The 25,497-nt window shown below is 54.6% G+C and overlaps 1 protein-coding gene across 1 annotated transcript in view; it reads left to right on the top strand.

Annotated features, from left to right (window-relative positions):
- The first annotated feature begins 6,496 nt into the window (after window positions 1–6,496).
- The window catches only part of WNT3A (Wnt family member 3A), a 74,374-nt gene continuing 55,373 nt past the window's right edge, over window positions 6,497–25,497 (top strand). The window contains exon 1 of the mRNA XM_027969327.3: window positions 6,497–6,658. Coding sequence (XP_027825128.1) covers window positions 6,588–6,658 — 71 coding nt within the window. The 5' untranslated portion in view covers window positions 6,497–6,587. The remainder of the gene's footprint in view (window positions 6,659–25,497) is intronic.

Here is a 25,497-nt window from a genome sequence, read left to right as displayed (position 1 = left end):
AACATGAGACCTTCACTTTACAAGCGAGCAAAGCCTCAGAGTCAGGATTCTAGGCCTCACAGGAAGCCAAGATCCCGGGACAATTAATGTACAGATCCTAATGGTCATGATGAGCGTCTAGGATTCCAGAAAGTCCATGGTGCTGATTTTAAAATTATTTCTTTTTTATGGTTCTAAGACTCCACACTGTGGCTCCCTGCTTTGAGAATCAAGTGATGCCAAGATCCGATGGCTCAGCTCTGGGCCCCATGATTCTGTCACTGGGTGAAGCCAGCATTTTGAGTTCATTCATTCTGTTAAGCAGAATTCAGCATGTGGCTACTGGCCTGCATTCTAAGTCGATTCACTCGTGTCCAACTCTGCAATGCTATGCAATGGAGCCCTCCAGGCTCCTCTGTCTGTTTAATTCTCCAGGCAAGAATACTGGAGTGGGTTGCCATACCGTCCTGTGTTTCTTAAGTCTCCTGCGTTGGCAAGCAGCTTCTTCACCATGTGGCTACTTAGGGAGTTAGAGAACTCAGTGGCCCTACTTTTTAACTCTTGGATTCCATCTTCCTCCTCCCCGCATCCCTCTGCAGAGATCCACAATTCCCACATCACCAGGCCACCTCTGCCATCCAAGGAGGGCAAGCTCAAGGATAACGCAGCCTGGGAATTCCCTGGAAGCGCAGCGGTTAGTACTCAGCACTTTCACTGCAGTGGCCCAGGTTCAATCCCTGGGTCGGGGGGGTGGGGGGGACTAAGATTCTGCAAGCTGCATGCTGTGGTCTAAAAAGAAAGAGTACAACCTGCAACCAGAACAGGCTCAGCCATATCTCCTGCCCTCCAAGTCCTAAGTGGAGGGGATGGAAAGTTAGGGTGCCGACACAGAAAGGCACATGAGGTGGGGCTGCACACAGAGGTCTGCATTACTGGGGATGTTTGCCAGCCTTTGACGATAGCTTCCCATAGCTTCCAGAGCCTTGGGTCTTGGCGATCCAGGAGCAGCTGTCCTGAAAGGCATGAAGAATCCCTGGGGTGTGAGGTCTAGAAATCAGAATCCTTTCGCCCTCACCCTCTGCTACTCACCCTGAGCCTACTTTCTCTGAACAAGGAGGGAGCTGACCTAAGGTTCTGGTCACAAATCAGAGCCTCTGATCAAAATCAGAATGGAACTCTCAGGGGAAGTTAGAAGAGGTTACCATGTGAAGGGAGAGCCAGCTATGGGATGCTATCTTGAGACACATGGATTTGTTCTCAAAGTGACTTCCCTAAACTTCTGCAAATGCTCTTTCCAGGAACTCCAGAAGGCAGGGAACCCAGCCCACCAGGTACCTCACCCTTCATTCACAGGAATCAGCTCAGAGAGATGGACAGACACAGACCAAGTTTGTTCTGCTGTGGACACACGCCCCACGCGTGCCCTGTCCATCCCGTGCCTTTGTGCACAGTGGCTTCAGTCGTGTCCGACTCTTTGTGACCCTGTGGACTGTAGCCCGCCAGGCCTCTCTGTCCATGGGATTCTCCAGGCAAGAATACTGGAGTGGGCTGCCAGGTTCTCCCCCAGGGGGTCTTCCTGACTCCGGGGTTGAATCGGCATGTCCTGCGCCTCCTGGGTTGCAGGCAGGTTCTTCACCTGCTGAGCCGCCACCCGGAACCCCCGCTCCATCCCAGCCATACACTTCTCAGGCTTCTGCCATGCAGCCTTCAGAACTACGAGTCCCTCCATGAGGAATCGAACCTCGGAAGGACTTACATTGTCCACAGATATGCAAGTGTCAGAGAGCCTGGGGCCCCAGTCCCGCGTTGACTCCTTCTGCGGATCTGGGGAGAGCTGTGTTAGGAGTGTCACCGAGCCTCCCTGCCTCCTTGTCTCCTTCAGAGACAGATGTTTCCAGGGGGCATGGATGAGACCACGGCCCCACAGCACTGGGCAGAGCCCGGGCACCCAGAGCATGTGGGGTTGCCACTGTCTTAAAGAGCATTTGGGAAGTCATCTGATCCGACTGCCTGCCTTTACCAGGAGAATCTTCCAGAGGGACAAGAAGAGGTGAAAAATTCACTAGATTTGAACTTAGAGGAGAGGTTCTTAGAACGCTAACGAAACTACAAACTAAGTTGGAAAGATGTGGGCCAATAGTAAGGACCAATGCACGCACACACAGCAGGATTAGACAGAAGGCAGGACACATGAAGAGGCGTGTCTGCAACCAGGAGAGCGATGGAGGAAGCAGAAAAGCCAAGAGGGCTCACGCGTCTCATGAGCGGGGCACTCAAGATTCATAGTTGCCAAGGCGCCACGGAGCGCCACAGCAGATCCCAGGGTGTCGCAGGATATCGCAAATGTTCAAGGAACAGGTAGCAAGATGGCCATCCATAGGACAGATACCTACTAGCTCCAGGTAATTCTGTCTCAGCTTGGACGGCGGCATCTTCCTTTGTGAAGCTCAGTTTCTGGCTTTTGCTGTGATTAGAAAGCAAGTACCAAGTGGAAACTGATGAAGAACAGGAAGTAAAGTGTCTCACCTGGGGCTGCAGGCACACGCTTCCCATGGGTAAGTGACTGCAGTGATGTGAGGATGAAATAAATATTGCTTTTTTTCCCTTTTAACTTACATACATTTCTTTTCCCAAGAGCTCCTAAATAATACATTATTTGGACCTAACTACTTGCTAAACAAAACTACTATGCGTTTTTTTGGCCTGAGGCAAAAAAAAAAGACAGAAAATGGACAGAAATTCTGCCTCTGAGTATAAGCACTCACCTCTGAAGAGCAGATGTCCCAGTAATGACCCCACGGCAGGTCAGGGAAGCTGCCAGAAAGAGCTTAGAGCCAAATGGGCCTGGAGGTAAAAACAGCACCCCTCCTTTGACTTTAGAGCTTCACCCTGTCCTCTTGCAGCCCCTCTGAGGTCACAGCTGAATCGCTTCTCAGCTACCCAAAGCCTCTCCTGCCTCCTCTCAACTTAAAAAAAATTTTTTTTTGCCACTTTGTATTTTAATTCCTCAACTTTTTGAAAAAAAAAAGAAAGAGAATGATTAGGCATTTAGTGTCTGAAAGCCTGGCTGCACTCTCCCCAGTACCGGAAGGATTTCTACCTGATGCCTACCAGACTGGGATTCAAATGCTACCACGGATGAGGGTTCACTAGCTCAGAAAGCAAACTGCCCTCTCATCTGGGCTCCGTCCCCCACACTGGGTCCTTGCCCTCCCTTCCCTGTTTCCTAGCAGGGACCTCCAACACTCCTGGGACCATGCCTTCCTTCCCCTCTGGGACGACTCTGGAAGGAAGCGGCCCCAAGGGGCCTCTGGAAGACCTATGGTGAGGCAAAAAAAAAAAAAAAAAAAAAAAACAACAACTTTTCTCCAAGGGCATCCATAATTCTTCAGAATGTTGTATTAGACCTGTCACCATGGGCCAGTCCTAGAAGCTCCCACTGTGTGACAGCAGAGGGCGCTGCCAGGAAGGCCTCCTCCCCTTCCCCTTCAGGGAAGGAGCCCAGACTCCACGGCCAGCAGAGCAGCGAGCAGCACCACAGACACGCCACATCACAAGGCTGACTCTGTCCGTAAGTCAGGCTGCAGAGTTTCCAGCTGAACATCAGGGGGCAGGAAAGAATCCCACTGACTCAGCTCTGATGGAAACATCCCCCTCCTGCCCCTGTACTCCTCACACCCCAACCTGGGGACGGCCCCCATCCCCACGATTCTGGGCTCCTCAAGGGGCTTCTGTGATGCCCAGAGAAGCCACTGGGATCCCCGTTTCCCCGAGCCACAACCCCCATGAGAGCCTCACGGGGTCTGCGGAGGGCTGGTGGCCCTCGCCATCTGGACTCAGGTGGCACTGCTCGCCAGACTTTCCTCTGAGGTCCTGCTACCCGACTAGAGATCACTGTTGCCCCTCTTCTCTACACTTACATGGCTGTTTGAGGTCAAAGCCGCAGAAAAACTACAGAATGGCCGCAAAGGAAAAGCACCCTGCAAGATCAGGGATGTGGGAAGGGCCAGCTCAGGAAGCCCCCAGAGTGGCGCCACCATGCAACCTGCCCTGGCTGCAGCTTGCCCAAAGGCGCGCTGCGATGCACATTTTTCAGGGAACTCTAAAGACCTGGGAGTCTTCATGTGGGAGAGGAATCAGAGCAGTTATCTCTCTCTCTGTCTCTCCCTGCACCACAGGAGGCTGCCCAAGTTCAGGGTGTCCAGCTCTCTCTTCCTCTCTACCACATAGCTTAGGCAGAGAGCAGGGACCAAACGAATGGGCTGATTCATTCCCCAGTGGTTTAGCAGTAATGAATCCACTTGCAAAGGAGGAAATATGGGTTCGAGCCCCAGGTCAGGAAGATCTCCTGGAGAAGGAAATGGCAACTCAGTCCAGTATTCTTGCCTGAGAAATCCCATGGACAGAGGAGCCTGGTGGGCTACAGTCCACGGGGTCACAAGAGTCGGACATGACTTAGCAACTAAAAAGCAACAGCAGCAAGCAGGGACCAAATGAGAGAGAAGCAAGCAGCAAAGGAAGACAGGAGGGTCGTGGCAGATGAGGAGGCAGGAGGCAGGACTTTGAAGACAGCACCCATCAGCTCCGTCCTCTCCAGAGCCCGTCACAGTGGGACAGTCCGTCGTTGGGTAGGACACAGCTATCCACTCCCCTTGTGTGTGAGGAGCCAGCAGCCTCTAATCCCAGGGCCCCACAGTTGGGGAGGGGGGTGGGAGCCTGCTGCATCAGGATTGGCCCCACCCTACACCCACAGCCCAGGTCCCCAGTAATGCGATAATTGGGTGGGATTTTCACTGAGAGAGAGGGGAAGTCCAGAAGAGGACGAGCTAACTCCCCAACCTGCCTCGTTTTCTTCCCTCCTTCCCTCTGCAGGTGAGGGGGCACGGTGACTCAGAGGAGGGGTAGAAGGACCAGGCATGCGTAGACTCAACTGGACCCCACTGGCAGTGCCAGGAAAAAGCAACACTCCTTGAAAGAGAAAGGCTCTCGCTCCAAATCCGCAGGACCCCACAAGCACCCTCTACAGATGGGAAACCCAAGCTGGATGGGCCAGCGTGTCGTGGGTTATGGCCTGCCTCTAGTTCTCCCGCCCGCGCTAAACCTGTAGGGTCACTAATTTCCTGTGCCCTGAGAAGCAGCCACATGCCAGCCAGAGGCCTCTCGGTGGAGCCACGCACCCTGTGGTTCACATGGTAAGGCAAGGCTCAGGGCTCTAGAGAGGCAGATGATCCACACGAAGAGACAATACAGAAGAGCCTGGAGTTGGGATTTTTATTCACCATTCTCTCAATTGCAAAACAGTAGCATGGATTCCTGCCCCCCTTTCTTCACAGTCATTGAGACTGACTGGGTCTCCTGCTAATACACAAAGTCGGGGAGGGAAGGGAAACTGGGAAGACCTCTTGACTTGGATCTTCCTCTCCCCAAATAACTCTGGCTCCTGTCTCCCTGGGCTACAGATGAATATGCAAACAGAGCTTTGCAGTGGACTAGGGGCTGGAGAACTGGCTAGCCACTCTTTGTGACCTTGGATAAGTCACTTACCCTCTCTGGTCTTCCCTCTCCCCATCAGCAAAAATCATAAGGCTTACTCGAGTTGTCAGAAATCGCTTCTGGCTGAAGAAGCCAGCAGCCCTGGGCAGACTACTCGGTCAGTGGTCCCAGAGCCTGGGCGCCAATCAGCTACACTGTTCCTGGGGCCCAGAAGCGCCAGGACTGCTGTTCCCTTCCTAGTGGTGTGCGGGGAGAACGTGGAGCCCTCAACACCTGGACCCTAAGCAGAGCTGGACTGTTTGCCAATAGTGACCTTCAGAAGCGTGGCTGCACCCTAGATGCCCACCCAGCAGCTGTCCCCAGGCCGGCCTCGCCCTGTCCTGGCCGCTCGCCATTGGCCCAGCTCCCAGCAGAGCCGCAAGGCGCAGCTCAAGGAGCCCAGCCTCGGACGAACGGCCCCCCAGTAAGGGGATGGACGAAATGGGGCCGCAGCCCAAGCAGCTGAGGGCAAGGGGCAGAGCGCGCGACGACGCAGGAGCAGGATCGGCCGCGGGACAGCGCGTCCCGCAGGGAGCGCGGGGCTCCAAACCGCAGGAGCCGTCCAGGAGCCCTGAGGGGGCGCGGCCCGGGAGCGGCGGGGATACCTGCGGACTCTGCAACCTCTGCCCGGCCGCCGCCGGGCCAGCTGCCCGTCCGGCACCACGCAACCCTCGCAGCCGGCGCACCCGCGCACCCCCGCACGCCCCGGCACCCCCGCGCTCCCCGCGGCCGCGGGAGGGGCGGGCGCCGCGGCCGCCTGCGAGCTCGCTCCCGGGGCCCCGCCCGCCCCCCGCCTGCCCCGCCCCGGCCCCGGCCCCGGCGGGCGCCCCCCGCGGCGCCGCCCCGCCCCCGCCGTCCCGCGCTGCCCCGGGCCCCGGCCCGCCGCCCGGCTGCCGGCCCACCTGGCCCAGCGCCGCCCTCGGAGCCCGCGCACCCGCGCTCACCCGCGCACCCCGCGCACCCCGCGGCCGCAGGAGGGCCCAGCGCCGCCGCCCGCGAGCTCCCAGGGCCCGGCCCGCTCCGGCGCCCGCGCTCTCGGGGCGGACTCCCGGCCCTCCGAGATCTCCCGCCCGGCGATGGCCCCGCTCGGATACTTCATGTTCCTCTACGGCCTGAAGCAAGCGCTGGGCAGCTACCCGATCTGGTGGTGAGTGAGCCTTCCTCACGTTCTCCCCGGCCTGTGCGCGTCCCCCAGTCGCCGTCCCCTCGGGCAGGGCGCCGCGGTGGCCCGGAGCCCGCGCTCTGCCCTGCCCTCCTGTTCCGCGGGTGGCTTGTTTTCCTTGGCGGCCACTTTCGACCTGTTCGGGCCGGGGCTGGGACGCGGGTGGCGGAGTTTCCGGGGACATTGATCTCTCGGGCATGGGGGCGCTCCCGGCGTCGGACGGGGCGAGCAGAGAGGCTGCGAGAGGCAGAAACGGGACCCACACGGGTGGCACGACCGCTTGGGCAGCCCGAGGTCAGGAGAAGCCAGGAGTGCGAGCTGGGAGAGGGCGATCCGCCTGAGACTTTCCTGAAGGACATGTCTTACACACCACACGCGCGCACACACACCTTAAAGCAAAGTCAGTGAGACAAGACCGAACAGCTCGGAGCAGCGTAGTTACGTAAAGACTGCGGGGACCCGGCCGGGAGTGGCGGGCGCACCGGGGCAGCACCTGGCCCTGCTGCGTCTTCCTGCTGCGGTCCCCACCGAGATGTAAGAAGGGGCTTCGGGAGAGGTAACGAGGGAGAAAGCATCGAGTTTGAGGGCTCCCTAGTGAGAGGCTCCGCAAACCCACCTCCGAGACGTCTTCCACCCCAGACAGGACGCCTTCCCGTGAAACCCTCCTAAACCTGGTGATGGAAGGGCAGATGAACCAAGAGAAGGTCCTGAGGGTCTACAGCTCAAATCCCGAGGGGAGGACGGAAGCTACTCCGGTAGAGGCCCCACAGGCAAGGGTCACTTCAGCTCCCCAGGGGAGAGGGCAGGGGCTCTCTGAGATGCCCAAGATTTGACGAACACTGCTGGGGGAAATAAGGGAGCCGAGGGGCCTGAACGCGCCGCTGGAGGAGACCCAGATCAGAGACAAGCCTTCACATACACATGCGCGCGCACGCACGCACACACACAGACACACACACACACACACACCAGGAACTCTCTCCGACGGCTTGCCTGGAATTATAATAATTATGCCGAGGGGAAGTTGGGGCGGGGGGGAGACTGAGTGAGCCGAAGTACATCTAATCCGATAATAATTTTTCTCTTCGAGATTGTTCAGGAGCGGGGGCGCCCTAGGTGTGGGGCGCGGGTCCAGGCGCAGCCTGGCGGGACGGGGCGGGGCTCAAGAAGGAGGCACCGGCGGGTACGAGGGCTTGGGAGACGTGGTTGGGAGAGGTGGGGGGGCGGCTGGGACGTGTTGCGGAGACCCCGGCGCGCCCCGCACCCGCGCGGCACCTGCAGCTCCTGGCTGCGGCGGGCGTGCCTACCAACGCGGGGACACTGACTCCGGGGGAACCAGGGAAGCGCGTCGGAGAGAGCCCTCGGCCGCCTGCTGCCGCGGGGGCCTCTAATTAGAACCCGCCGCCTCTGCATTCCTGGGCGCTAGAGGAAGCGCCTTCGCCCCCGCGCTTCTTCCAGAAAGAAGGGCCCTGTCACCAGCCTCTGGCCACCCAACGCCGTTGAATGTTTGTCCTCTCGGCCCTGAACGTCCCTGGCCTTGCTCCCCTCAACACACCTAAGCCACCCCTTCCGCCCGGGCCAGATGTGTTCCATCTGAAAGATCCTGGGGCTTGCTTGGTGCTTCCGGCATTCTCCAGGTGAGTGGGGAGGCGCGTCCTGTCGCCACCCCTCCCTTCCAATGGCCCACCCAATCAAGAGTCTAGCGCAAGTCTAACCCCAAAGGGAAGAGCGTGCCATGGAACCGCCCCCCGCCCCACTTTGCTCTCCATAGGATTCTCGCACTCGGTGGTTCTCTTGTTTCTTGAGAAGCATCTTTGGGGGCCACAACCTCAGGGCTCATTGAGGACCAGCGCTTTTCTCTCTTCCTCCCCTCTGCCCCCAGGCCATCTGGACACAGCAAGGATGTGGTCTCTCCACGGTGCCCATGAGCATAATGAAAAGGAGGGCTCACAAAGAAAGAAATGGCGTTTAACAGCGGCAGGAAGGCTCTCTATCTTCATATCCAACCTAATGGAGTTTCCCACAGGTGGCTCCTTCTTTTTTCTTGCCCACCCTCTCTCCTGCTTGCCCACCCCTCAGTGAGGCATTGGAGTGGGGAGGACCCTCTCTTTATAACTTCTCACCTTCACACTCAGCCTCCCTAGTTGGTATTCCGTTTCACCTTCCCTCCCCAAAATGAAGTCACCGCTCTCATCACTTCTCCCCACCCCACCCCCAACTCTTGCATATGAAAGTGAAAGTGACAGGGACTTCCTCACCTGGAGAAACAAGGAAACAGCCCAAATTGGGAGTAATTAGGCTTTGAAGTTGGTGTAGTCTTGGTGGGAGGGTGGAAGGGGAGGAAGAGGTGGCGCTGCATCCCGTGGGGATTTAAAGAGCCAACCGCCTCCCGAGGACCATCTCGGAAGTGTCCTTCACCCTAGATGTTCAAGGTCCAAAGACAGGTCCCAGCAGAGACACAGAGAGACAGCCCTAAGGCCAGAATGTTGAAAGTTGCAGAGATCTCCAAGAACGTGTGTTCTGGTCTCCTCATGTGACAGAGGGGTCTGGAGAAGGGACCTGGGAGGTGACAGAACCCAGGCCTGGGCACCTGATCCCAGAGGCCAGCCAGCAGCATCCCACGGGGCCATGTACTGCAGACCTACGAGGAGGCGCCAGCCCCTTCCCCCTCACTCCCCTGATCCAGACTGAATTCTTGTTTAATTAGAATTGATCAGAAAGATCTGTGTGAATACAGAACCGGCATCATGGTCAAGGGGAACACACAGAAACCTTGGCATCATGGTCAAGGGGAACACACAGAAACCCTGACCTATACTCCGCACACAGCTGATGCTGTGCTACAGGCACCTGCCGCCCACTTCACATGTCTGGGCTGATGGCATCTTGTGATCCCCTCCCCTCCCCTCCCCTGGGGCTGACCCTGGAGGTCAGCCTGTTTTCTCCCCTGCCCCCTCCCCACAAAGCCAGGCCCCTTCATCTCCTGCACCAGACGGCAATGCCCCATCCCACCCACCGCCTTCTGCCTCTCTTCTCACCTCCCTTGCACCCTCCCCTGTAACCTCCTGGAGCTCCAGCAGCAGTGTCTACCTGCACAGAGAGCCTGGCCCTTCTTGTCCTGCCGGTTCCCCTTTCCTGCCATCCAGCACCCCACCAGTCTCTGCTGTACCTAGAGCTCCCCAGCACTGAGTGGTACCTGGAGTGGATGTCAGCCCAGCTGACCCCGGAAATTCCCCGTGAGGCCGCGTCCAGTCTTCTCCCACCCCTGAGCCAGCTCAGCAGCCTGAGACGGACTCCAGTGCAGTGTTCTCGCGTCTCCCGACTCGCTGCTTCTCCACCCTCCTCCCTAGCCCACCGCACCCCACACCTGTTTGTATGCAGACACCCTGTTCTGAGCATGTATCCAGACCCCAAGGAATGCCAGCTTGGCTGTCACCCCTCCACGCACTCTAGAACTTTCTCTCTGTACAACCTTCCCTGGTGTTGGCTCTAACTGGTTCTCCACACACAGGGGTCTTCTCGGTCCCAGGCGGAACACAGGCTTCCCCCGTGGACCCTGATGTTTGTGGGGCACAAGTGCGTGTGGAATTCAGGGAGGATGAAAGAGAGCTCTAAAGGCGCTATGTGGGACCCGCAGACTCAAAAGGTGTGTGGGCGAGAGTGAGGAGGAGGGGAAGGGAGAGATGAGCAGTCACACAGAGGAGGAGGTTGCTTGTGTCAGACGACACGGGACTTGGGAGGGCTGAGCAAGGCTCGGAGGCTTCTCAACTGGGAAAGGCCCAAGCAAGCCAGACTCCCTGAGCTGCTGTTCCTCTGTGAGCCTGCCCCGCTGCGGGCCCCTCCCCAGGGCAGCCCTGTCCCTCCTCCTGATTCTTCCTTCTCACCTCACCCTGTTTGTTCCTCTGTGTGTGCGCGCGCCTCTCTACCTCTCTGTCTCTCTCTGTCTCTCTGTGTGTCTGTCTGTCCTCATCTCTCTCTCTCTGTCTATATTTGTCCCGCTGAATCTCTGTGTTTGCCTCTGTTTCTCTCTTTTCTGGTCTCTGTCTGTCCCTCTCTCTCTCTCTGCCTCTCCCTGCAGCCCTGAGGCTGGTGATGGTACCAGCTAGCCTATGAAACTAGAGAAATCCAGATGCCAGTTCAACACCCTTGATGTTGTAAGATCTCAGGGTACTGGGAACGATGTTCCTCCACAGAACCGCCAATGGGCATCCTTTTATTGAAGAGCAATGTTAGAAATGACCATAGGTAAAATATGTATGACCAGAAATCTTGGTTTATATCACCAAGTTGAATATGCATCGTCTTGACCCCTTGAAAGCCCACCATGGAACTCACTCCTTCCAGAATGCAAAAGCATTACCCACCTCTCACATCCAACTTGATATGACTTGGCCACCTACACACTTGGGACTCTGTCTGGGACTCAGATGGGGCAGCTTCTCCCACGCTAGCTAACCCTGCATTTCACTGGGCTTCTTGTCATCTTTTTAAATGATTCTGTTTTATTTGCACAAATCTCCTAGAATTCTTTGTGACAGCGAAGAGGGTGAGTAAATACAATCAAGGAGGAATACAGTCTGGAGAGGCTATAAAATCACACTTTTCACGGTGGGTCTTACTTACAAATCTCCAGCCTGGAAGGACGGAAGTTGCCTTGTTCCAGAGGGGCTCTGCCACCATCGTGCAGGACAGGACGGGGAAGGCAGGGTTTGGGTATACCTCCTGTCCCTGAAAGTATCGGTATATCCAAACTATAGACCAGAGCCCATCCATGCATGATTGTTCATGAAGAAATAACAGAAGTTGAAAATAGGTGTTCAGGAAGAATCGTGGCAGTTTAAAAAATGTGTTATGTATTATTTTAGCAGACTTTTAATGTAATTTATAATAATGGATTAGGAATTTTTAAAACCCCAAACCCAAGTTCTGTAGCTAGTTTGGGAAGCTGAAGCCCCAACAACGGGCAGCTTCTGCCATGCCCAGGTCAAGGATCACTCCCCTTGAGGCTCCATCACCCCACACTTGTCGTTTGCATTTTTGAGCCAAGTCTTAGAGTTTGTATTTACCCCTTTCAAGTGCAATTGAAGGACTGGAGCCTCCTGTTGTTGAGAAGTGTTGGGGGAACACCCCACTGCAGTTTGGTGTGTGAGAAGCTGTTGGGCAAGGAGTCCTGGACTTCTGTGTGGCTCCAGCAAACCCTGGGAGCACAGGCTATAGGTAGCCAGAAGGCAGATTTTGGTTCAGTATAGGAAAGGCTTCCTGAGTCTGAGAGTGGTGGTAGTGAGCTGCCCATCCACGAAGGGGCAGAAGAAGAGGCTGAGGAAGGAACAGCCTGCCTTGGTTGGGGGGTCGGGGTGGGGGCTTCCCACAGACACTGCAGTGGCTGAGAATCCAAGGTTTACAAGACCCAGCTCCTCCCCCTCCCCGCTCAGCACTGCAGTCCTCCTGGTAAGTTCCCTAAACTCCACTAGGCACAGTGGGGGATAGTTCAGTTACACAGTGATCAGTGAGCCCAGCCTGGCATGATTTGCCCCCCCACACCCCGGCAGCATGCCCTCCCCTCCCAGTGCCCCCGCATCCCATCCCCCTCCCTGCAGCCTTGCTCAGCTGATCCCAGATCTGACTCCTCACTCCCTGCCAGACTGGGCTGGATGCTGTAGGGTAACATGAAGAGGTGGAGAATAAGGCTCTGACTCCGGCCGGGCTGCCTGATCCCTGTGAAACCTGCCCCCCACCCCCGCCACCCCTTTGTGGAACTGTCATAAGAGCGGCACCTATATCACCGGGCTGTGAGATCCTACGGGGTATGTGTTACTCTTGCCCCCAACCTTGGCCCTTCACCCCCCGTGGCTGTTAGATAAGACTTTGTTGAACAAGTGAATGAGGGAATAAATGGGTGGAATGTTTCCTATGAAAAACAGAAGCTGCATTGGGTAGCCTGTGCTTGGGGACATGAAAACACAGCTGACTGTTTTCACAACCCCCTCGACTGAACCCCTGGCTCTGGGGCTGCGTCCCCCGCCATGTACCAGGCCAGCTCTGCCTCGGTCTCCCTCCCAGTCTCTCCAGGTGACACCCTGGAGGTGTCTCACACTTTGGTGCTTCCACATTCCTTCCCCAACGAAACGTGCCGCTGCCGCCCAGGGAAGCGGGCAAATGCATGGCCGCGGGCACGGGAGCCTCTGCCCGCCTGCTGGGACTTGCGCAAAGTATGTGTCAGTAATCCCAGCTCGGCCCGGTGGGGCAGGAGAGGGTGCTGGGAGGGCTGCAGGCAGGGCCACGCAGCCCAGGAGCTGGGAAGAGGTGGCCCCCGACACCAGGGATCCAGGTCTCGGGACGCCCCTCCTTATGGGCCCTCCCATTGCCGAAAGTGCTCCAGCTGCTGGGGAGGGGTCTTCCAGGAGAGAGAGAGCCAGAAGGCACGTGGGTCCCTCTGGGAGATGTCATAGTGGGTAGGGAGAAAAGGCAAAATCTGGAATGCCTTGGGGCAAATGAGCACCCTCGGGGGAGTCTGGGTCCTCTGAGCCTCCTGAACAGCTCCATCTAGAAAGGACAGAGCCTACCCATCAAGCTGGGTAGCCATCAACCCACAAGGCAACCAACCCATATTCAAGGCCTCCAGGCTGAGGATAGGCACCTGGTCCAGTCATAGAGAGGCCCTAACCTTAGAAGACAGCAGTTTAAAATGGGACAACCACTCTGGAACTCTCATGAGTTACGAGGAAAGTCCTTGGGACCAACCACGGTCCTCCTCCGCAGCGGCCCTACAGGCAGAGTGGGCAACAGGGGCCCCCAGATGAGGAATGAGCAGAGATCTGTGCCCTTGAAGGACAAGAGGAAGTGTGGCCGTGCTCTCTGGGGGGTGGCCCCTTGTGGCCCACATGTGGGAGGCTGGGCAGGAGGAGTGGCAAGCTTCAGCGGGGTACAGAGAGGGCGGCTAGGAGCGCTGAGAGCCCAGAGCGCTTCCTGGAGAGGTGACCCTGGGTGCTGTGTGGATAGAATGTGCCCCACCCACCCCGAAGGAATGAATGAACCTGCCGTGCCTATGACTCACTTCCCCTCCAGAAGCCTCTGATAGAATGTGGCCCACCACCTCCTTGGACAGATGGAGAAACTGAGGCCCAGGAAAGAAGGGCAAGAACAGTTCATTCAGTGAATAACAAGAGGTGGTGATCACATCCTTTCCCCTAGACCCAGCCAAGCCCTCCTCCCCAAAGAGCCCTTCTCTCTTTGAGAACTGCTGTGAGGCCCCAGCTCTCAGCACACAGCCATGGCAAGGGCAGAGCTGTGCCCACACTGCACAGGTACCCTGTGTTTGCTGATCGTGCAAAAAGAAATCGAACCAGAACTCTAGAGACCTGAGAGCCTGTGACTGCATTCTGAGCTGTCAGGTGCACAAGCGTTTAGGCGCCCTGATTGAGGGTCCACCGCCAAAGGACCCAGGCAGGGACAGCGGGCAGAGGGGGTCTGCTCCAGGTCCTGCCTTTGCCCTCAGCCTCTGTCCATGAGACGTGGCTTCTGTCCTCGGGTCTCACCGCACTTTTACAGTAAACTCCGCTTGAGTGAAGGCCATCAGCCCAGGGGAGCAAAGCTGGCCCAGACGGGGTCCTGAGTGGCCTCCTTCCCCTACAAGTCACAGCCAGTGCCTCTCCTCTATCTTGAGTAAGACTGCCTGGCAACGCGCCTGGCCTTTCAACAGTGCAACTGTGCAGTCCTCAACAGGAGCGAACAGGGGCAGAGGGAGAAAAACCATTAGTGCTTTTCGGCGGCAGGCGTGGCTCACCTGGCCCCAGCCATAGGCTGGAACTGGAGTCTAGGGGCCACTTTGCAAACTGCACAAGTGTGTGCTCTGGGTTGAAAATGATGCCCTCACCCGCAAACAAATTATTACTAAAAATTAACCAGATAGTAGCATTCACAAAACCCTGGAAAACAAACAAGCTCTTCATCTTACCAACTTAAAAAAGGCATTTCCTCACTTTAGGTTCTTCTCATTTCGCTTACACGTTTTTCATGATCATAATAGCAGTGTGCAGAGAAGACTATGTTCTGTTTTTTAAGGCTTACCATCTTCCACTAAATGTTTTGCGTTTGTGGGACCTTCTCAGCGGTGGTGCTAGCAGCTCCTCGGGCTTGCGGTGTGGGTGCGCTGTAATCTTCTTGCCTGACCGTTGCCCCTTTCTGCTGTATGGGCAGCCCTGCAAGGAGAATCTCTCCCAAACGGAAACCGAGGGTAGAGGCTCAGGCCTCAGAGAGGGATCCTCCCCGTATCTGCGGGGAGGGGATGCATTCAGTTTGGGACAGTCTGATTTTGAGGGGCCTTTGGGACAGCAGATGGGCATTTAAGATTCCAGCTCCCAGCCAGGGGGTGGCTGACAGTGGGGATGCAGGCACTTCAGGGTTGGCAGTAAGAAGGGAAATGGAACAGATTCCTCATGGGTGAATCATGGTGGCCAGGCGCCGGGTGAAGGAAATGCGCGCGGTGAGTGCAGACTAGCAGGGCCCCCATGCCCTGCCGGTTCCCAGGAGGAGGGCAGCGCACCCCCTCCTGTCTGGCTTTCCCTGGGGCCACAGGACACAGGTTTTGTCCTGTGGGGCAGGGCCGTTGACACCTGAAGCCATCATTGGCTAGAACGTCTTGCACTGGCAATGGCCGTGAGGAGGAAGAGATCGCGAGAGACAAGGTCAGGACCTCATAATGACCTAGATACACGGGCCAGAGGGTAAATGAGGGGGAGACTGAAAAATTAACCTGAAGCCCCAGACACCCAGGTAAGAACTCAGAGTGGGTTCCTGGGAGATTAATGAGACCTCGTCCATGCTTGTGACCCCTCCTGAGAGCCCCTCTCAGCAAGACCCTGAGTTTGCCTCCTCTGGGTTTGGAAGATTCTGAGAGAGTTGGGAATACCAGACCACCTGACCTGCCTCTTGAGAAATCTGTATGCAGGCCAGGAAGCAACAATGAGAACTGGACATGGAACAACAGACTGGTTCCAAATAGGAAAAGGAGTACATCAAGGCTGTATATTGTCACCCTGCTTATATAACTTCTATGCAGAGTACATCATGAGAAACTCTGGGCTGGAGGAAGCACAAACTGGAATCAAGATTGCCAGGAGAAGTGTCAATAACCTCAGATATGCAGATGACACCACCCTTATGGCAGAAAGTGAAGAAAACCTAAAGAGCCTCTTGATGAAAGTGAAAGAGGAGAGTTGGCTTAAAGCTCAACATTCAGAAAACGAAGATCATGGCATCCAGTCTCATCACTTCATGGGAAATAGATGGGGAAACAGTGAAAACAGTGGCAGACTTTATTTTTCTGGGCTCCAAAATCACTGCAGATGGTGACTGCAGCCATGAAATTAAAAGATGCTTACTCCTTGGAAGAAAAGCTATGACCAACTTAGACAGGATATTAAAAAGCAGAAACACTACTTTGCCAACAAAGGTCCGTCTAGTCAATGCTATGGTTTTTCCAGTGGTCATGTATGGATGTGAGAGTTGGACTATAAAGAAAGCTGAGTGCCAAAGAATTGATGCTTTTGAACTGTGGTGTTGGAGAAGACTCTTGAGAGTTGCTTGAATATCAAGGAGATCCAACCAGTCCATCCTAAAGGAAATCAGTCCTGAATATTCATTGGAAGGACTGATGCTGAAGCTGAAACTCCAATACTTTGGCCACCTGATGTGAAGAGCTGACTCATTTGAAAAGACCCTGATGCTGGGAAAGATTGAAGGCAGGAACAGAAGGGGACAACAGAGGATGAGATGGTTGGATGGCATCACCAACTCAATGGACATGAGTTTGAGTAAATTCCGAGAGTTGGTGATGGACAGGGAGGCCTTGTGTGCTGCAGTCCATGGGGTCGCAAAGAGTCGGACACGACTGAGTGACTGAACTGGACTGAACTGGGTTTGGAAATGGGCAGTCAGTGCCCTGCCTCAACATCATCTTTCCCACCACACCACTTCAGGAATGTTCACCGTTGTTGCTTCCTTCTTCTGTCACCACCTGGCTCTTTTTAGGATTCTCACTACTCCCAGATGAGAGTTGGGGTCTGGCTCCTGGTGATCTCACTTATGGCAGGCTCTGCGATACTAGGCTGGAGAGAAGCAAGTGGCCAGCCCCATGGAGACAGATGGGGCTCTGGAGGGCGGGGACACACTTCCTGGCCCCACTCCTGAGCCTGGCTGAGCATGCTCTCCGCTGCCACTATAATGGAACTCACGTCCTCAGAGAGCAGCACTAGAAGTTGCTGGAAGCCTTGGGGTTTAGAAGCAAAAATCAAAGGAAACCTTGACTGCCAGACCAAAGGGTTTGGACTTTAAGCCTCAGGAGGCTCCCTGGACTCAGAATCCCGGGACTCAAAGTTAGGCTCACCTTCAGTGATCCCAGAATCAGTGGTTTTCAAACGTGAGCAAGAGAGAGAAGCCCCTGAAGGGCCTGTCAAAGCAGGGCACTGGCCCCGAGGCTCTGATTCGGCAGGTCTGGGGCAGCACTGCTGGGGAGCTTGCACTCCTGACAGGTTCCGTGGAACACGTGCTGCCAGCCCAGGGCCACCCTAAGAGTGCCCAGCTCTGCCTCCAGCTGCCTAGTGTGTTGGCTGGGAAACCAAGGTGCAAACGCCCCAGCAACAGGCAGAGTGGACCAGCCAGGGGGCAGATGGGAGCCACCACGCGCGTTGCCCCTCAGTGACCATTTCATGCTAGAAACAGTGTCATATCAAATGCAGGAGCTCCACAGTGTTCTTTGTCTCTGGGATTAGTGGCTTCTGTGTGGGGTCTGTTCATAAATATGACATTTACCTTACTCTCTGTCATAAACTGCGTGTCCATGTTCCCCCAGATTTATACGTTGATCCCCCAAGCCCTCAGTGTGATGGTATTAGGAGGTGGGGCCTCTGAGAGGTAACTGGGGTTAGATGAGGTCATGAAGGTGGAGTCCCCATGATGGAAAATAGTTTCCTTAAAAGAAGAAGACAAGACATCAGAGTTCTCTGTCTGCTGTATGAGGGCACAGCAAGGAGCTGGCCATCTGTGAACCCGGAGCCCCTCGCCAGAACCCCATCACATCCACACTCTCACCTGACGATGGTGAGAAACAAACGGTCGCTGTTTCAGCCACCCAGCCACCACGCTCACCAAGATAACTGTTCATAAATATTGTCTTGCATGTACTGGTATTTAACATGTTTTAAGAGCAAATTTGGAAAACCCAGGAGTGGCCACAGGACTGGAAAAGGTCAGTTTTCATTCCAATCCCAAAGAAAGGCAATGCCAAAGAATGCTCAAACTACCACACAATTGCACTCATCTCACATGCTAGTAAAGTAATGCTCAAAATTCTCCAAGCCAGGCTTCAGCAATACATGAACCGTGAACTCCCTGATGTTCAAGCTGGTTTTAGAAAAGGCAGAGGAACCAGAGATCAAATTGCCAACATCTGCTGGATCATGGAAAAAGCAAGAGAGTTCCAGAAAAACATCTACTTCTGCTTTATTGACTATGCCAAAGCCTTTGACTGTGTGGATCACAATAAACTACGGAAAATTCTTCAAGAGATGGGAATACCAGACCATTTGACCTGCCTCTTGAGAAATCTGTATGCAGGTCAGGAAACAACAGTTAGAACTGGACATGGAACAACAGACTGGTTCGAAATAGGAAAAGAAGTACGTCAAAGCTGTATATCGTCACCCTGCTTATTTAACTTCTATGCAGAGTACATCATGAGAAACGCTGGACTGGAAGAAACACAAGCTGGAATCAAGATTGCAGGGAGAAATATCAATAACCTCAGATATGCAGATGACACCACCCTTATGGCAGAAAGCAAAGAAGAACTAAAGAGCCTCTTGATGAAAGTGAAAGAGGAGAGTGAAAAAGTTGGCTTAAGGCTCAACACTCAGAAAACGAAGATCATGGCATCCGGTCCCATCACTCCATGGGAAATAGATGGGGAAACAGTAGAAACAGTGTCAGACTTTATTTCTGGGGGCTCCAAAATCACTCCAGATGGTGATTGCAGCCGTGAAATTAAAAGACACTCCTTGGAAGAAAAGTTATGACCAACCTAGATAGTATATTCAAAAGCAGAGACATTACTTTGCCGACTAAGGTCCATCTAGTCAAGGCTATGGTTTTTCCTGTGGTCATGTTTGGATGTGAGAGTTGGACTGTGAAGAAGGGTGAGTGCTGAAGAATTGATGCATTTGAACTGTGGTGTTGGAGAAGACTCTTGAGGATCCCTTGGACTGCAAGGAGATCCAACCAGTCCATTCTGAAAGAGATCAGCCCTGGGATTTCTTTTGGAAGGAATGATGCTAAAGCTGAAACTCCAGTACTTTGGCCACCTCATGCGAAGAGTTGACTCATTGGAAAAGACCCTGATGCTGGGAGGGATTGGGGGCAGGAGGAGAAGGGGACGACCCAGGATGAGATGGCTGGATGGCATCACGGACTCGATGAACGTGAGTCTGAGTGAAATCCGGGAGCTGGTGATGGACAGGGAGGCCTGGCGTGCTGCGATTTATGGGGTCGCAAAGAGTCAGACACGACTGAGCGACCGAACTGAACTGAACTGAACTGAAGAGCTTAATAGCATACTGGAAAGGGGAAACCAACGTGCCAAAACCCTATCCTGCCAAATTAACTCATTGATGTTGGTCAGGTGTCTTTCTCTACCCCCAGCTTCTTGGTCCAGGAGATTCCCTGGGGTTCCACTAACCAGGTTGCATAGGTTGGAGAGACTCATATAGTAGGCAGGGCCAGGCGCAGGACCACACAGGCGATGCTGGTGGGGCAGGTGGGCCAGATAAGCAGCTTGGCTTATGGAGGAAGAAAAGATTCCAGGGGCTTGAAAAGAAGAAGTAATCAGCCTCCAGCAGAGTGGTAGTGGGTCTCTGAGGAGGGATGGTGTTGGGGACAGAGGCAGAGGAAGGGAAGAGCTGTCTAAAGGTTGTGGTGACCAGCCCTTGAAGGCGGCAGTGGCTTGAATCTGGAGGGGCCACCTCCCTGTGAGGTTCTGTTCCTCCAGGCCTGCACAGCTTTGAGGGCAAGAGAAAAGAGCCAGCGTGAGCAGAGGAGACAGATGGGGAATATTTAATCTTTGCTGAGAAACAGACGACCAGAGTTACGGCTTACACACAGCACTTGTGCATTAGTTCACAGCTCTGCAGGTCAGAGATCTTGGTGGTTTGCCTGGGTTTTCTACTCATAGTGTCTAGAGGCCAAAATCAGAGTGTTGGCCATTCTGGCAACAAATTTTCTCCCGACCTCACCCAGCTGTCAAATTCTGGTCCGTGCGGTCTCCATGTTCTCGCAACTGTCTGCCAGGGTGGTTCTTAGCTCCTCGAGGCGACTTTCTGGTCTCGGATTGCAGCACCTTCATCTCAGAGCCAGCAACAGCTTCAGACGCTGTTGATGTCCCTGACTTCTGCTACCAGGTGAAGGCTCTGCTTTGAAAGCAGGCTTGTGGTTAGATGAACCTGGATTGGTGGCCCTGGTTTGTGTCTGCTTTCCACTGCGTGACTTGCAGTCATAGTGTACTCTGCCTGTGCTCACAGTCCCAGGCAGGAAGGTGGGCACTCTTGAGGCCTTGTGAGCATCTGGACTTGCTGGGTAGGAGAGCAGGAGAGCAACCACCTCCTTCGAGGTGTGCACAGCCGCTCTCTGTCCCATCCCCTCAAACCACATGTGTGTGTGCTAAGTGGATTCATTCATGTCCAACTCTTTGTGACCCTATGGACCATAGCCCACCAGGCTCCTCTGTCCAGGGGATTCTTCACGCAAGAATACTGGAGTGGGTTGCCATGCCCCCCTCCAGGGGATCTTCCTGACCCAGGGCTCGAACCCATGTCTCTTATGTCTCCTGTGTTTGCAAACAGGGTCTTTACCACTAACACCACCTGAGAAGCTCAAACCACATGTCCCTTCCCAGACGCTCCTGAGCTATCTCCCTCTGGGTGCCAGTCTGCTGGGACAAGAAAATAACATCTTTATTTGTACCCACCACTAAGTGCAGTCAAACTCACCTTCAGTTATGAACGGAGGTGACAAACTGCAACAGCCTTTGTGGTTTTCTGAGATGCTATCACCAGGGGAAAGCAGACACTTTCATCTCAGAAGATGGCGGCAGTCGGTGCAGAGATTACACCATGTCGTTGAGCCCTCAGCCCGCCAAGTAGGCTCAGTAAAGAAACTCATGGTCCCGAATCACAAGCTTGTTCCCTGTTGTTGTAACCTGATGTCAGTCTGCTTGTTTGCTTGTAACTGTTTCTTTCTTCTCCACCTGGCTCTGGGATGATGGCTTGACTATAGAGCCGAGAGTTTCTACAGGCCAAAGCTGCTTCGCCACGTGCTCGCATCTCACATAGCCGGTTTGTTTATCGGGATGGAGACCTTGCTAGTGCACAGCCAAGCACAGGCTGACTTCGGCAGTCCCTCCATGGACGCCCTTCTCTAGCCCAGGATCTGACGCAGGAGTCCCGGCTGCATTTGCTGTTACTGCATTCCATGTGCTCTGAGAGCTCGGGGAGCACCGAGGTGGCAGCGCCCTGCAGTAGCAGCACTGTTCAGCGTACAGCGTCCCTCTCCCACTAGTCTCTAGTTCCTGGAGAGACCCTTCAACGGGACAGTGCATGGTTGTTCCTGGGGTCTGGGGCCCAGAGTCCTGGTGGATGCTGCTCCCCGCCAACCTGTCCAGCCCCCGGCCCCAGGTCAATGCACCTTCTACCTCCTCCCAGAAGATTAGGGGAGGAAGGAGTTACAAATCTTCACCTTCCAAGTATTAACGGACTGAGGGTACCTACCTCCTCCTCAGATTAGAATTTTGAGTCTTGGGAGCGTTGAGAAGATAGCACGTGTCCAGTTGGGAGTTTTCTTCCAGCTTTATGGAGAGATAGTTGACATATAACATTGTGTAAGGTTAAGGTGTACAATGCAATTATCTGATGTATGTCCACGTAATAATGATGTATATATTGCAACGTGATTACCACAGTAAGGTTAGTGAATACACGTTGGATATTCAATATAAATTTTTATGAACCAATTTATCCTTGAAGGCTCACCCAAAATTCAGTGGCATCAGTTGGGCCCCTGTGACCCTTCTCTGCCCCCTTTCTCCCAGACACAGACTCCTTCCATGTCTGACAGGAGCCCCCAACTTTCTGCCCTACGTGGGCAGGGTCTGCATCACCAGGATTCTCTTGGTTGCCCAGCTCTGGGACAGAGGAATCTTTCTGGAAATAATTCAAGGAACTTAAGGGGCCATCAGGTCTAGGGTGGGTGGAAGAGGGATCCAGCTGGGATTGGTGGAGGCCAGAACAGGGGCATGGCCTTTGGGCTGGGAGCTGGCTGCCAGCACTCTGGCCTTGCTTGGGGAGTGGTAATATGGGTCTTGAATGTGAAGAGGGCCCGGAGAAGTCAGGCGCGGGGTGCTAACTCAGCACCGCAAGCTTGGGACAAGCCTGGGGAGAAGCCGTGACCTCGGGAGCCCCACTCTGCTTTCCCCTGGCAGGATGGGGAGAGGTGGGGAGCGCCCAGGTGGGGACAGGCTGTGGGCGCTGGGGACGGGCAGCTCAGCCCCCGCCCACAGTGAGCCCCAGCATCTGGCAGGGGGACAAGCACCGTGGGACTGGTGAGGACACAGAGAGAGTCCGCTTTTTATTTTTCTGTCTGAATTAAGTGGCCCTTTGTTTTTCCACTGGTTCTGAGTCTCCAAGTACATTCAGCCAGTAAAAAGAAATCCACTCAGAAATCAATTGAGTGGATTTTCCTTCTGACAGACCCTCTTCATCCCTTCTCCAGTTTGAGCCTGGCTGCCAGCAACGGAAGAGAAGGAGAGAACCTCACGAACCTCAGGAGCCAGCCCCCTTCAGAAAGGCTCCAAGACCAGAGCCACTAAGGGCAAACCCTACCTAATGCTCCATCAGGAAATGTTCAAACATCCAAAGAGATGCAGGGCTTGAACAAAGAACGTCATACCCTGGGTCATGCACATTTCGCTTGACCCAGTGTATTCCATGCCTCACCATCCGTGCTATTCACCCACCTATTCATTGCGTGTTTTTATGAGACCTCAATCCACTCTTTCCCTGAAGACTTAAGAGCAGGGCAGCCTCACCTGGAGTGACAGCTCGTTCCTGCTTAAAAAATCCCTGGTGGTCCAATGGTTAAAAATCCACCTTGCAGGGCAGGCGACACCAGTTCAGTCCCTGGTCCAGGAGGATCCCAGGAGCAGATAGGCTGCGGAGCAGATAGGCCATTGCACCACAACTGCTGAGCCAGCGCTCTAGAGCTCACGAGCCGCAACTAAGGAAGCCTGCTCACCCTGGAGCCCATGCTCCGCAGCGAGAGAAGCCACCGCAGTGGGCACCCATGCACTGTAACTAGACAGTAGCCCCCACTCACTGCAGCTAGAGGAAGCCCGCTCAGAACAACAAAGACCCAACACAACCAAAGACAAAGCAAAAGAAAGTGGAGTCGCTCAGTCGTGTCCGACTCTTTGCAACCCTATGGACTGTAGCCTACCAGGCTCCTCCGTCCATGGGATGTTCCAGGCAAGAATACTGGAGTGGGGTGCCAGGGTTACTGTGAGAGGTACCACACGGTGGAAACGGATGGCCAACCTGAGCCATGAGCAGTCGGAGCCAGCCACATATGCCAATATAGGCAGAGTGGTCACTGGGGCCAAGACAGGGATGTCTCAGTGGGTGAGAGGGGACAGAAATTGGCTGAACTAAGTTGGGGAGGTGGTGGAGGTGACAGTATTCTGAAAGAGAACTGAGGTCCGGGGAGTTTTGCCCTCTGATTTATAAGTGGGAAGTGAAAGGAACCATTAGTTGTTCAGTCATGTCTGACTCTTTGTGATCCCACGGACTCTAGCTCACCAGGCTCCTCTGTCCATGGGTCTCCAGGCAAGAATACTGGAGTGGGTTGCCATTCCCTTCTCTGGGGGATCTTCCCAACCCAGGAATTGAACCCAGGTCTCCTGCATTGCTGGTGGATTCTTTACCACCTTAGCCACCAGGGAAGTGGGAGGTTATCTGCAAAAGCTCAGATGGAGAGTGGCAGAAGGCATGCCGGTTAGACACAGCCTACCTCACCTGCTGACCCTCACCAGCCCATCCTGGACATCTGAACTCAGCCTGGAGTGGGCAGAGCTGGCCCATCCTCTCCACCCTGAAGTCCTCACCCTGCCCACTGGGTGCCTTCAAGAGCAGACACTGCTGACCCTGGCCTGCATGCCACCTCTCAGTCCAAGCGCCAGCTTCCCCCATCCTCCCGTCTGTGCGTCCAGCCCATGCAGGTCCATCAGGAAGCCAAACACCTCGGTCAGCACAGGGGTCCCAGAGAGACAGCAGCAGCCCCCACAGTCTCCGCTCGGAGCCGTCTGTGCAGGACAGAGCGCAGGGCAGCGAGGCTCAGACCGCAGAATACTGCCTAGAGAGAGACCTCACAGCTGAGTGAGAGAAGAGGGCTGCCCTTCCTGAAAACCTTGGGGTCCCAGACCCTGGGGTGGGTGTGGGAGAAAGCTGGGGAGGGTCAGGACTCAGGCACCCAGGATCCAGTAGGCTTTGCAGGGAATGAAGGAAGAAGTGAGGGAACAAGCCAGCCCCACGGATGGAATGCCACTCCAGGAATACAGACTCAGGCAGGGCCATGGGGATGTCTGTGATATCTGCTGTGAGGTCATGGCTGGGTTTTGGCTCATCAAGGCATGAGGATGTATAGAATGGAGACTGCACCCAGAGAGGGGTGTCAGACTAGGGCGCAGACGTGAGAGGGACCCAGGAGACCCAGGGTCTGGTTCGGAGGCTTCAGGTTTTCCCTAGAAATAGGGGCGCTAGAGATGGCCACCATGGAAAGAAGGCTCAGCTCCACCTGAGCACGTGGATGCATGGTGTCATGGACACTCCCCAGGGAAAGATAGGTTTTAACTCATGAGAGATGCACTTGATCAGGAAGGAAGAGCAAGCCGAAGATAGAGGTCGCCCAGAAATGGTGGGCAGAATGGGCACAGGATGAGAGGATGCCAAACTTGGGAAACCCTGTGTTCAGGACTTCAAGAAGCTGCCCTCTCCTCAGCCAGCTAGCTGAATATAGAGCTACATACGTGCTGCAGTGGGGAGGTGAGGAGGGTGACGCTCACACAGGACAGCAGGGGGATTGTGGGAGACAAAAGGGACTCTGTGTGGCTGCAGAGTTCTGTCTCAGTCTGTGTGGGGTCCCTGGGTCCTGGTGCACACAAGATTTGTTTGAGCCCTCTGAGCGTCTCTGGTGGGAATGGGGTTTGATTCTGAACATGAATTCGGCTCTCCTACCATCTTGCTGGGGCTTCTCCTTTGCCGTTGGGTCTGGGGTATCTCCTACCCTACGTGGGATATTCTCCTTCAAGAATACACAGAAGAACTATACAAAAAGATCTTCACCACCCAGATAACCATGATGATATGATCGCTCACCTAGAGCCAGACATCCTGGAATGTGAAGTCAAATGGGCCTTAGGAAGCATCACTACGAACAAAGCTAGTGGAGGTGATGGAATTCCAGTTGAGCTATTTCAAATCCTAAAAGATGATGCTGTGAAAGTGCTGCACTCAATATGCCAGCAATTTTGGAAAACTCAGCAGTGGCCACAGGACTGGAAAAGGTCAGTTTTCATTCCAGTCCCAAAGAAAGGCAATGCCAAAGAATACTCAAATTATCACACAATTGTACTCATTCACACGCTAATAAAGTAATGCTCAGGAAGTGCACTCAGCGGCCGCACGGATCTGTGTCTTGCTTCAACAGTGCTTGAACGGAACAGACCCAGG

The sequence above is a fragment of the Ovis aries genome, chromosome 5, assembly GCF_016772045.2.
Source record: "Ovis aries strain OAR_USU_Benz2616 breed Rambouillet chromosome 5, ARS-UI_Ramb_v3.0, whole genome shotgun sequence".
Classification (NCBI taxonomy): Eukaryota; Metazoa; Chordata; class Mammalia; order Artiodactyla; family Bovidae; genus Ovis; species Ovis aries.
This window is presented reverse-complemented; position numbering and strand designations above follow the sequence as displayed.